Source organism: Argiope bruennichi, chromosome 10 (genome assembly GCF_947563725.1).
Source record: "Argiope bruennichi chromosome 10, qqArgBrue1.1, whole genome shotgun sequence".
NCBI classification, from domain to species: Eukaryota; Metazoa; Arthropoda; class Arachnida; order Araneae; family Araneidae; genus Argiope; species Argiope bruennichi.
The window spans coordinates 80,042,414-80,056,733 of record NC_079160.1 but is presented as its reverse complement, the minus strand read 5'-3'; the positions used below and the strand labels follow the sequence as shown (position 1 = coordinate 80,056,733).

The window sequence follows — 14,320 nt, the reverse complement described above, 5'->3', positions numbered from 1 at the left end:
AATTAGAATCTTTTTCTCACAATATTACCAGTTATCCGCAAATTTTTCAGTCTGCAAATAATTCGAAATTGTTAAATGCAAACGTCTCTTTTCATCTTTCCTCTCACCCCTATTTTGACTAAATAAACTCATCCCAACGCATGCGCAGAAGGGCAGAGGATTTTTGACTCCGTGAATGAACAGTAGTTTGACAGGAAAACAAACTTTTTTAAAGTTCCCTAAAAGGCTCAACAGAATCATCTGGTTTCAAATCACACAAAGGTGTGAATCAATATATGCCATTAGAACAGTTATTTCTATAAATCAAACAGGTTAATGTTTATGGAACTAGTACTCACCACGATCATCTCTGAAGGTTCCAGGATCAAACATTCGTTGACCCTTCGGCCACTGCCGCCAGACCGCTTGCCGAAGCTGCAAAGAAAAAAGAATCTAGAGTTAAAAAAAAATTGAAATCTGCTATCACAAATTTCATGTTATCATGTGAGAACATTATAATTTTTAAGTTATCGTTTGTCTTAATTAATTTAAGACATTAACCAGTTTAAACCGGTTTGAAACAATCAAGTGACTATCAGATTACGCATGCGTCTATATTTAGAAAACGATGCGCTTTTTTTCCCCCCCGTTTTAAAATTCTTCAAGCTCCAAACCTTGTTTTGCCAGCTATAAAAATTGAAAATTAAAAAAAAAATTATAACATATATAACTTTCGATATCTCATCTTGCTGTTTCGCATTCATTCCCATTTTCTTCATTGAGCTTCTTCGGGCGATAACTTCTTACGACACTGCCCTTTATTGGTCAGTCAGGAGGATCTTGTATATAGTGAACAATCGCGCCAAGTTGTAACTTTTTTTGGCGATAATTCGCCAAATGTGATTACTATTATTCTCTAATAACCTTAATAGCGAAAAACTGATGCATCAAAAGCTTTAAATCGCCAATTTTTTCGTGATTGATGCTTCAAAAGCGTTAAATCGTGCATTTTGAGGTTTCAAAAACCCCAAACCAAAATATGATTATATTCCTCATCTTCAGAACATTCGGATTGAAGAGGAGGGTTGCAGACACGAGTATATCTTCCAAAGCATCAACAAGTACACCCCAGATAAAAAGCTCATTCATTCGGGATGTAATATTATCAGTTAGCAAAGAATGTTTTGCATCAGTCCCCGTAGTAAATATATTACAAAAAATGAATTGTAAAAAAAAAAAAAAAAAAATGGGTCTTTGTATCAGCGAACCTCGGTATGCATTTTGTAAACAGTTCTAAGGAACATTCGAAAACATAAACAAAGCCGGCACTGTGTAGCACAGGAGGGGCGAGTTGGAGGGGCAAGAGGAAATGTTGCAGCTGATTTTTAAGTGTAAGTTTTGAAAGATTATTTTTCAGTTATCTTTCAAATCATTTTTGTATACAGAAGAAAAATAAAATATTGGAATGACAAAAGTAAGAGTTAGTTGTTTTTGATAAATAAACGATAAATTCTTGATTTATAGTTAACAAAAAAAGTTTAAATAAGCTGTGTGTCTATGCATGTTTAGAGAACGCTACGAGTTTCAAAATCGGATGCTTTTTCTGTATGTTGTAATGAATTATATTTTCGTGTAGCATCATCAATTTGAATATTTTAAATTTTATAAGCGTGAGATAATACTTAATTTTTCGCTGCCAATAACAAATATGGCAAATTTATTTTTCACATTTTGCATACAAACAGATGCACAGTCCCATGTTCATTTTTTATTTGAAAAAGTATCCACCATTTTCTTTAAATTCCGAAAAATTAAGATCTTTTTTTTTCTTTTTCAATTGAAAGTTGAGAAATAACAACAGATGGCGTTACTTGTTTCTATATGCGTAGCTTTTTTTTTAGTGGAATTTGTGTAATCATGCGATTTATTTAAGTATATGGATAGTTTATTTTCAAAGTGGTGCAAGTCCATTTTTTTCTTGTATCGAGGAAATTACAAATTAGCCTATAAATCATTTAAAATTAATCATGCCAAATTTTCTACTTATTTATCAATATGTAATCTGACTAAGTAAATTTCTCTTAGGAGAATTTAATTGAAATAATATATATTTGAGGATTGAAAACAAGCTTAAAAATTTTTATAATTAATAAGTTGAAAAATCATATATTTAATATATTTTGTATTAATTCAATTTTCGTTATTATTAATAATAAGCAATAAAAAAGGAGAAGTATTTTTTTTTATTTTAAAAGTTAATTATATTTATATAATGTTAAGTTTGATATAAGATATTGCTATTCTTTTGAGTTTTAATTGCTATAAAATAAGATAGGTTTATTAATTCTTCTTATATAAATCACTATCTAACGTTAATATGAAATTACCCATTTTTGGAAGAAAATAAAATATGTTACCATCGACACGTGAAAAAAAAATGTTATCACGGGATGCTGAAATCTGTATACACGGAAACTGGACCGAAGCCCAGTATCATCTGCGCAGTTTCTTTTATTGGCCAATTTTAAATTGAATAAATCATTGCCACTTTTTAAAGGTATTAAATATTAATTAATAAAAAAGTTTCAATATTCACAAATAATGCGATATCAACATTTGTTGCCATTTGTAGAATTTTGGACGCCTTTTTTTCCCAAAAGAATTAAAACCAAAATTTGACACAAAACTACTCTGCCGTACAAAATCACATACCAAATTTCACACATTTAAATCATTGCGTTTTTTTTGTTCACATGCGTGCGAAAATAAAGACAGACAGACGGTCAACCTTTTGATTGATTTATTTGCAAACTTTAATAAGAATCTGCGTTTTAGATGCTAAAACAGAAGACTAAATTTTAAGTTCTGTAGTTCTCATATGTACTCCCTGTGAATGAACTTCATTCAAAATTTGACAAAAATCTACAAATGCGGTGTAAATTCTATACACCAAATTTCGTCTAGCTGAAGGCGCTTTTGAATTATCGTGCTGACAGACAAATAAACAGATATAATATCAAAAATGTGTTTTTCGGACTTGTATGAGGTTTGAAATGTGGTGATCCGTCAAAACTTCGACTTCGAGTTTTTTGACGATTACAGTATTTCTATGAGAGAGTAAATAGTTGGCGATAAACGCAAATACGTACTGAATTATGAGTCCGCGCATTCTAAATTGTATACGATCATAAGCAAATATTAAAAAGGAAAACATTAAAACCAAAAATAAAATCCCTCATTACATTATATCGACGGGAAATGTCAATCAAAACAAGAAATTAATGATCAAAAGCTTTTAAAAATTGGGGATTTTCTATATAAATGGACCTTGGAACGAATAGCTGATTCCTCAGACACTCTATAGCTACAAGAGAGCTTAAGAAATAGATTATTCTCTTCCTTTAAGTTTCCCTACTGAACCACTTTTTCTCATTAATTATAGATTTCTTTTCTCCACTTTTGAAAACGTAATGATAAATCCATTCCTAGCCATCATTTTGGCAAATTTTGTGATTTTTAATGAAATAAAATGCTCTAAATTCAAACCTTCATTCACAATGTCAAGAGAGAGAGAGAGTAATTCCATTTCAAATTCGAATCTCATTTTTTGTTGTTTTATGTACATTTTTTAAAATAAATGATTTTTCCAAGTGTTAATGTCAAGCACAAGATCAAGAAATTTATAACTTAAGTTCGATAAAATCATTTTATCCGAAGTTTCTATTAAAAATAAAGTAAAATTACTGTTAGTAGCACAATTTTGAACAGTTTAATTGACAGTTTTTTTTTATTTAAATAAAAATAATATTAAATATTTATTTTACTTCCAAATGTTACATTTTCAGCAAGCGATTGCTTTTTTAAATAAAAAAATATATATAAAAGAAACAAAAATAAATTAATAAAAATAAGCTAATAAAAATAAATATGTGGATAAAAAAAAAAAACGGAAGACAAAAATTAGACCTCAACAAAAATATTTTGTTATGAATTGAACTAATACCTTAAGTTTCAGGTATTAGTTCAATTCGTAACAAAATTTTTCACGATTGGAAAAAAATAAATTGTATATTAATCAATAACTAATGAAAAATAATTCAGTTAAAAATAATTTTCAACGCTTTTTATTGTAATCATTAAAATCAAGAGGATTTTAGTCATTTTTCTTACAAATAGAATATAAAACAAGACACCATGAAAGAATCTTTGTCACTCTAGTATAGTTTTGCTCAACACCGCTAGGGGTGCTATTCATTACTTAAAATGCCTGGATATATAATTTCAGACTATACGGAGAGCGAAAAAACTTTACTCTCCGTTAGTTTTCCAATTGAAATCACTTAAAATTTAGTTCAAGTAGTTTAAATATATTTTTATGCTTATAAAAAATGCATTATTGATTTTCATAATTAATTCTTGTAATAACCGAAAAATAAATTAGATTGCACTGACATAGTTTCAAATTAATCATGAACTGCATGGGGAAAAAATACCGAAGGAAATTTCATTTAAATGATTTTAATACAGGGAGAGTAGCTACCAAAAGTTTCGGTTTTATTTTAAAGGCAATAAATTTACAAAAAAAAAAAATGTCACACAAAGGTTTTTTTTTTTCTTTCTGAAATAGAGTAGATCAAATGCGACGAGCTGTAGAAAATACCCCCCCCTACACGCCTTTTAATCACAACATTGGTAAGAAAATTACGCTTTTTGACACCAAATAAAAGAACTTCAGTTTTCCGAAGAATAGCAATTAAAACTTGATTATTGAAAACAAAAATTCTCGGTCATAACCGGACTGTGAGAGCCAATAGTTCCCACACCTGTCCCACTTACCTAACCAGAAAGACACAGTAACAATTCCACTAGGTAAAGTTTTGTTGTGCTTACGCTTACACAGCGGGGTATCACTTCATTTCACTTCTATCCGTCATGGTTCGCAGACGACAAAGAATAGTAGCGCTCAAACAGTCGATAAGCTAATTCCAAGAGCTTTGAAACAAGAAAGAAGATATAATTACAGCTGGAACACAATTGAGTCCTATGTTGCTTATACGTCGGGAAAAAGGTGCAATCTTGATTTGCGGTATGCGCTAAAAGGAAGCGATACAATGTGTAAAAAAATATAAACACGAAACTAAATAAAAAAGAAACGATTTCTTTCTTCACCGACTGTGAGAAAATGTACGAGTCATGGAGACATGTAATTCGTAAGACTGATGTTGGAACTCTGATCGTTGTAAATTAATCAGTGACTCTAACATGCTTAAAGAACGTATTCTGGAAGATTCGCGCTGTCTAGAGATTTTAAAAAAGTTACTTGCCATATGTAACCGTTTTCTGTAAGCGTGACTACAAGGATCGCGTAACAAGCTTTCTTGAACATCTCAAATGACGAGTCAAATATACGATTTTTTCCCCCCTTGGCTTTAGAATTGTGATCAATGTAAATTAATCAGTGTCTGTGATATGTTTAAAGAGCATATTATGGAAGATTCGCGCTGTCTTGTGATTTTAAACACATCACTTATCATGTGTACCATTTTCGGTAAGAGTGACTACAATGATCGCTTAACAAGCTTTCTTGAACATTCTCAAATGACGAGTCAAATATACGATTTTGTCCCCCCTTGGCTTTAGAATTGTGACCACTGTAAATTAATCAATGTCTGTGATATGTTTAAAGAGCATATTCTGAAGATTCAAACTGTCTTGAGATTGTAAACACGTTACTTGCCATGTGTACCGTTTTCCGTAAGCGTGACTACAATTATCGTTTAACAAGCTTTCTTGAACATTCTCAAATGCAGAGTCAAATATACATTTTTTTTTTCTCCCCCTTGGCGTTAGAATTGTGATCACTGTAAATGAATCGGTGACTGTGACATGTTTAAAGAACATATTCTGGAAGAAGATTCGCGCTGCCTTGAGATTTTAAATACGTTACTTGCCATGTGTACCGTTAATCGGTAAGCGTGACTACAATTATCGCTTAACAAGTTTTTCTTGAACATTCTCAAATGACAAGTTAAACATACGATTTTTTCCCCCTCGGCCACAAAATGCCCTGACATGCAAGTTTATAAATAAAGAAAGGAAATAACATACAGCATTAATAAAAGATGAACAAAATATAGCTTTTTGGTAAATTTTCTTTTTTTTTTTCATTATTTTTTTATTTATGTATATATGAGTCAAACTACCTGAATGCATTCAGTGTTGCTCGTATTAAAAATATTTCTACGTATTTAATTGACAAAAAGTTAGCTACCTGGTTAATTGTCACGGAACTTTCATTATGCTTCATAATAAAAGTTATACTTGACAAATATCAAGCGAACAGTTGACAGTTGCATGACGTGAATGTATTATAAGAGAGAGAAAAAAAACACTTTCTCATATACATAGTAAGAGGAAGTATAGTAATCGTCAAAAAATTAACATTCGAGATTATGGCGAATCTTCCCGTTTTAGACCACCCCGAGTTCAAAAAGCACATTTTTGGAAAATGTCTGTCTGTGACAAAGATAACTCGAAACCGATTTGACCTAGACGGTTGAAATTTGGTATACGGTCTTTACAACGAATTTGCAGATTTCTATCAAACTTTGAGTAAAATCTGTTCACATGAAGTCCGTCTGTCCTGCTGTTTAATATTACACACGTATCGAACGAAGAGAGCTAGATAGATAAAATTCGGAAGACAGATTTAACATCCAAACTGTAGACAACTGCCGAATTTTGAACCAAATTCAATTACGGGTTGACCATCTGTAGGTTTGCACTTTCAAAAACAAGTAAAAGCGGTAATTTAAAAACGTAATGATTTAAATGTATCAAATTTGGCATGTGATTTTGAAACAATTGTAATTTTGAATCAAGTTTTCGTTTAGATCGGTCGAGGAAAACGTGTCTAAAGCACAAATTCAACTTTTGGATACTAAAAACATGAAAGGAATTAGTCGCTGAATAAATCGCCAAGGATGACACGATCGAGTCAGTAAAAATGCTAACCTCAAGCAAAAATGTAATATTTCGTAATTATTGAACGCCAGTAAGGCGTTCTCTGGTATAATAAGTTTATCAGAGCTATTGAGAGAAAGTTTTGGGAAGACTACTCGTACTGGTTTAATACTAGGACTTGATAGAATGCCATTGGAAATAAAGGCATTTTTAAAAAAATACAATAGTATTAATAAATAAAAATATGTATTTATAAAAACCATCGTACGATGATGCTCTTATCATTTGCAACCTTTTAGTTTAGCTAATTTTAATTAGTGATACTAGTTATTAATTCTTCGGATATAATAAAGGATGCGCCACCTAGTGGTACCTGTAGATGATCAAATCTAATACATTTTAATTAAAAAAAATAATTATTTGATTAATTGTTATTAAACTTTCACTAAAATCTTCTTTATGATATATAATGTTTCATGAGGGTGGGCGGAGCGATAATTTAGTAGTCTGAATTGCTACTACATGCAAACTGTTTATACTTTTCACTCCTATTGATATAGATTATTGTAAAAAATCTGTTCTGTTAAAAAAAATTTGTTGTCTCATTAGGGACCAAAGTTTATGGGTCCAATTTCAGTCCAAGAAGAAAATTAGTATTGTATACTTATTATTTATTTAATAATAGATTTTGCGAATTAAAATAATTCAAAACTGTATTTCAGGCAAAATTTACTGAAAAATTCATATCGATTTTTAATAACTATGAAAAATTTACTTTATTTTTCCTTAGTTCAAATGTGATTACTATTTAAAACTGTAAAACTTTTATATTTTACAATTTTAGGAAGTATATTATAAAAGATTTCATTAACATGTTAAGTTTTAACAACTGTATTTATCTCATATTTATAAGGCATAAAAAAGTTAAAATAAATATTTAATCATTAACTTTTTTTAAACATTTGCATAGATAATTAGTGGAAATTATCCATTTGAATCACAAACTGCAATACTAACGATTTTGGGTTTATTTTGGAAATCCTCTTCTAAGTGTGTGTAATTTGCCATTTGAAAACGAACCGAGTTAAGCCAACTCCAATTTGCCTTTTATTTATAAATAAATGAATGAAATTTATGATGAAAGAAGTGTCAAGGATAGGCTATTCATAACATAATAATTAAATACATAAAAATTAAGCATCAGAACTTTTTTCGCTATGTTTTGCAAAAATAACTAGATCTAAAATAGTTTATTTTGGAGATGGTTTCCTAATGCATTACTAAATTCAATTTGGAAATATAAATTAAAATAAATATAATATAAGATGAAGTAAGTTTAAGTAAAATTACAGATTAAAAAAAAATCGAACAATTGTTTATCATAAAAGACTTGACTTGATAAACTGAAATACCAATTATTTCGCACAGCTGCTAATTACTGAAGGTTTTATGTATTTACAAATCAAGCATACAAAACAACTTTCATATTCCTTTTATTTTATTAACAAATATGATGCGAAATTTTTTTTCTAAATTATATTTTGGGAATTGTCATTTAAAATACAAGAATTTAAAATCCAAACAATATAGACAGCTGAAATAAAAAATATAAACTCAATCGTTGAGATGTTAAAAAAAAATGTACAACAAAATCTAAACTTAATGCTTTATTCGGACAGATGTAAGCAATTATCGTTTGCTAACATAAATTTAGCACTAAAAGATTGTTTTTGGCAAGTATTGACGTCGTAAGCAGTATGACGGTTTAACAGAGTAATCTCTTAACAAAAATGAAGTAATTACAAGCTTCAAGTATATTATATATATATTTAATAGTCAACAAATTTGTCTCTCAGAAAAGAAATAGAATTTCCTGCATTAACCCTAACTAACAACAGGACGAACAACTAAATCCTGGCAGATTTCCATTGGCATGTAAATATAGCTAACATTAAGTCATTTAATTATTCAATTACCTGGAAAGAAAAAACTGAGTCAGCATTCTTGGGATTTTCTGGTGACTCCTTTTTTTTTGAGAATTATTTAAAATGGATTCAACTCCTGCAAGCTAACACAATCTGACACAGAACGATTATACAAAAGCAAGTATCCAAAAAAAGACAGCAGATTTTTGTAGAAACGAAAGAAAAATTCTACAGTACGAGCTAACTGATAACGTAATCGCGATAGGACCGTAATAAATTACGTCCAAGAAAAAAAAGTTAAAGATAAAAATTAATGACGAAACTCTCACACGATTGTGTGGCAAAATAACAGCAGAAAAAGTAGTTGCAGTATTTAGAGAGAAAGGCTGGCAACAAAGGGATTAGATAGCGCGATTAAATAGCTTTGGAAATAACGCCTGTACTTTATTCAAATAATTTACAGTACTTGATTGGAATATATTTAATTACTACATAAAATTGATTGGAATTTTATGTTTGATTTCGACTTGATTGGAATTTTATATCTGGTTTAAACTTGATTGGAATTTTATATTTGATTTTAACTTAATTGGAATTTTATCCTACATGAAATTTTATTAATGTATTTACATCTAAAAGCGGATTAATCGCTCACGGCTATTGCCAATTATCGCCGGCAGCGAAATATTTCACGGTTTTGTACTTGGATTTTGTCTTAGTTGGAATTTTATATCTTATTTCAACTTCATTTGAATTTTATATTTCATTTTGATGAAATTGAAATTTTATGTCTTATTACAACTTGATTTGAATTTGATATTTAATTTCAACTTGATTGGAATTTTATATTTGATTTTGACTTGATTGGAATTTTATATTTGATTTTGACTTGATTGGAATTTTATATTTGATTTTGACTAAATTGGAATTTTATATTTGATTTTGACTAAATTGGAATTTCATATTTGATTTGAACTTGATTGGAATTTTATATTTGATTTCAACTTGATTGGGATTTTATATCTGATTTCAACCTGACAGGAATTTTATATCTGATTTCAACCTGACTGGAATTTTATATCTGATTTCGACTTGACTGGAATTTTATATCTGATTTCGACTTGATTGGAATTTTATATTTGATTTCAACTTGATTGGAATTTTATATCTGATTTCAACTTCATTGAAATTTTATATTTGATTTTGACTTGATTGGAATTTTATATTTTATTTCGACTTGATTGAAATTTTATTTTTGATTTTGACTTGATTGAAATTTTATATTTGATTTTGACTTGATTGAAATTTTATTTTTGATTTTGACTTGATTGGAATTTTACATCTGATTTCGACTTGATTGGAATTTTACATCTGATTTCGACTTGATTGGAATTTTACATCTGATTTCGACTTGATTGGAAGTTTATATCTGATCTCAACTTGATTGAAAATTTATATCTGATCTCAACTTGATTGAAAATTTATATCTGATTTCAACTCGACTGGAATTTTATATCTGATTTCGACTTGATAGAAACTTTATATTTTATTTCGATTTGATTGGAATTTTACATCTGATCTCACCTTGATTGGAATTTTATATTTGATCTCCACTTGATTGGAATTTTATATTTGTTTTTGACTTAATTGGAATTTTATATTTGATTTCAATTTAATTGGAATTTTATATTACATAAAATTTTATAAATCAATTTGCACCAAAACGCGGAATAATCCGTACACGGCTATTGCCAATTATCGCCAACAGCGAAATATTCCGCGGTTGATTTTGAGGCAAAACATCGAGCTCGGATTATTTCTCTTCCTGGTGCAAAAACTAACTTATGAATTTTTACCCATCTCGGATGATCTTTTAAAAGTCTATAGGAAAATTTGAATGGGTCTTCAAATGAAATTTAAAATATAAACTTCTTACCATTTGAAAAATTATATCAATTGAATCATTTATTTATTTCCTTAGATTGGCAACACACATTAAAGCTGCAACAAATATAATGGTTTTAAGGCAGAAATCGAAAATAAGTATGCGTTCTTTCGTGCATAAAATCGCAATTCAGATCCATGATTAATCAGATATTAGAGACAATTCTGTGCTACATTAAAATGTTATATCAACAAATATAACTGAATTATATCAATAATATAATTCAGTTTAACGTACCACAGGAGTACGTATGGAAGAAATTATCAATGAAGTGAATACTCATATACTTGGTCTGGGCTAAAGAAATTGAGAATGCATATCCAGGAAAACTATGATAGATTAATGATTTCATTTAGAAACTTAAAAAGTTACTGGATGCGAATCTCACAATTATAAATATTAGCCAGATAATGATGATACTCATCCACCTCACAATTCATATTTAACATTATCCGAAAAAATATGAACATTAACTAGGAAACTGAGAGTATCTAAATAGCCATGGTCCTCGTATCAGGTTTGTTAAATTAACGCCAGGTTTTTGAAACAGCAGACGGGATATTTTCGGATGAATTTCGTAATTTTAAATTCAGATCAGATAAGGAGGGCAACACCAGAACTGACACCCCAATCCCCAATTTCCACATAGATATTCGGCCGAAACATCATATTTACCATGCACCAAACCCTTATAAATGACGGCATCACATTAGTGAAATCGAGTTTTTAGTCTGGAAGCCAGCTATCCTGTAGCCGTTAGCTTGATGGAAGCAAAGCTTACCATCAAATCATCGCGACCTTAAGAAAAAAATGTACAAATGAAACAATAAAAAAAAGCATTTACAAGGAATATATTTCATTACATTGTAAATTTTATTCAACTGTGTATTAAAAAAAATCTTAATCATTTCAAAATTATTATTTAATTATAAGCAAACAATATAATATTAATTGCACATACAGCGCCACTTAGAAAAAAAGCATCTAATTTTCAAAAATAAATAAATAAAGCAAGAAAAGGAAACCATTCAAAGATAGGAAAAAAAGATCAAAAGATACACAATGCATATAATAATAATAACTGTAATAGTCAGAGGATTAAAAAGAATTTAAATTCTAGCCTTTAAAAATAATAAGATAAAAAAAGAAAATAGGTCACTTTTTTTTATTATGACGATGCTTTACATTTAAATGTGGGCACTATATAAAAATATTTATGATGTTCTTCAACCACAATGTACATTATCCAATACCACAAAAAAAAAGCAAAAAAAAAAAAAAAAAAAATCAAAACAATAACACCACTAGGTGTGGCAATTTCCAAGAACAGAAATAAATTTAAACAGCTCCACTGGAAGTTACACTAACCGGATTTACCTTTTGACATTACTATGTTTTCATACCTAGAAAGCGGAAATTTTCGCAAGAAAAAATGCTATATTTCTATGCTTTCACGGTAACATAAACACAAGCACAACACTGGAAAAAATATACTATAAATCTCTCCACTCTCTTTGCTGTATATACAAATCCTTCAGTCTCCCGCTAGTTTATTTAAGAAACTTTTCATTGTTGTTGTTATGTTTTTTTGTTTTTTTTTCCATGGAAAAATCCCTGCTCACATCTTCCATGCGCAGATGTTGGTAGAACTAGTCTCTGTTTTCAACCCAACGACAGTCATTAGTTTAAACTTTGAGTCAGTGTTTATAACAGGCTCTAGTTATGAAACTGGGTTGCATAGCTTAACGCCGAACTTTTACACAAGCTTAGTATTATAGAAAGGTTTTCCTGGTACAGGAAATTGTTGTCTAAAGATCGTTGTTTAGTTAACTTTAAAAGGCGACTTAAAAATGTGTTTGTTCAAACATTTCTATTAAAAAAAAAAAAGAGCAATTAGATAAAATATTCAAAGAATTAAAAAAAAAAAAAAGGCTATGTAATTTTAATCAAAATTTGTAAGACTTCTTTTTAAAAAAGAACCCAAAGAAGTATTTGATGAAGTAGTTGATAAATGAAGAAATTTTTGATAAAAATAATCTTTTTAATTATTTATAAAGTGCCTGAAATCGAGAATTAATCAAGATAGTTTCGGATTTAAATGAAATACTCCAATTCGTTATGCTTTATTTATAATAATTTCAGATGATCATTTTCTTAAATTCTAATTTCATTTAAATTTTTATAAAATTAGACTTTAAAATTTTTTCTCCGAATTTTTAGTAATCACTTTGACACAACTTAAGACTTACTCAACCATCCATACTTCTGATCAAAAGATAGTAAATTTCGAAATAAAATGTGAGTTAGTTTCAAGTTATAGTTTTGTTTACAAATAATTTTTTTTGTTTTGTTTATAAAGGGTATCCCAAAATTTATACAAGATTTGAATTTGCCACCATTCGTGCAGTAAAGTTTCGGCAACCCTATTAAGAAAACCATTCGGAAATGGAACGTTACATGATAGAACAAGTGTTAATGCTAGATTTGTATTAAATACAGAGTACATTTAAAAAAAAACTGTTATATTTTTATTGAATTGTAAAGTACACTGGATATTGTTATATATGAAATAATGGATAAAAGGCCTCCACGGCTTTGCTGGCACATGCGCACTCTTTTGCCGAAATTTCCCATGACCATTTTACATAAATGTGGCTGAATTTCGTTGATGCAGCGTTGAATTTCCTTCAAGGCACTCGTGCTTATGACTAGTTGGCATAGACCTTTGACTTCAAATAACCCCATAAAAAGAAATCCAACGATGTTAAATCACACCATCTAGGGGACCAATTCTTAAATTTTTAAATTGTGACCACTAGACTTATTATATTTGAATTATTTTTGGAATATTGTTCAACAATGAAAACACGTTATTCTATCATATAACGCTCTATTTTTAGTAACCCTAAGTTATCAGCTGTCAAATGTTTTTTTAACCCTTTAAAGGGCCATTTTTTTTTCTAGTCATATTATGTTAAAATATTTTTAGGCTTGAAATTAGAATAAGAAAAGGGATTCATTTAGCTTATTAGATAAATTTAATTTGATTCATTAATAATTAAGTTACAAATCAAGACACATCATTTTGCCTGAGATAAAGAACTGAAGCATCTAAGTTTCTGACTTACTAAAAAAATTTGTCAGAACTTATGCCAACCTACATAATTTCATACAAAGATTGATACATTTGGTCGGAAGCATACTTCCCACGGCCCTAGAAAGGGTTAAATATCTTGCTAACACTGGCAACATAAAGCATATCTATTTTTCATATCACGTATAATAATTTCACTATGCATAATGAATATCTGTATTAAATGCACTTTTTTTGTAATCCATTAGTGATGATAATATTTTTTAAAAAAAGAAAGAAAATGCAACTTCAAAACACAATTTGGCCGAAAGGCGATAAAATCTTGTACATAAAACATGATCACCTTAATATAATCAATATGGACGATTTAGGTTATAAGAAAAATGGTAAAGGTGATAACAGAATATATTATAT

At 29.3% G+C, this 14,320-nt stretch overlaps 1 protein-coding gene across 5 annotated transcripts in view; it reads right to left on the bottom strand.

The window, feature by feature from the left end:
- Positions 1–14,320, bottom strand: part of LOC129987877 (rap guanine nucleotide exchange factor 2-like) — a 475,413-nt gene that overhangs the window by 67,840 nt on the left and 393,253 nt on the right. For 4 of the 5 annotated variants that reach the window (XM_056095850.1, XM_056095854.1, XM_056095852.1 and 1 more), the window contains one exon: positions 339–414. In XM_056095850.1, the coding sequence (XP_055951825.1) occupies positions 339–414 (76 nt within the window). Of the gene's footprint in view, positions 1–338; positions 415–8,918; positions 9,008–14,320 lie in introns of those variants that run through there. The other variant, XM_056095853.1, reaches the window with a different exon arrangement.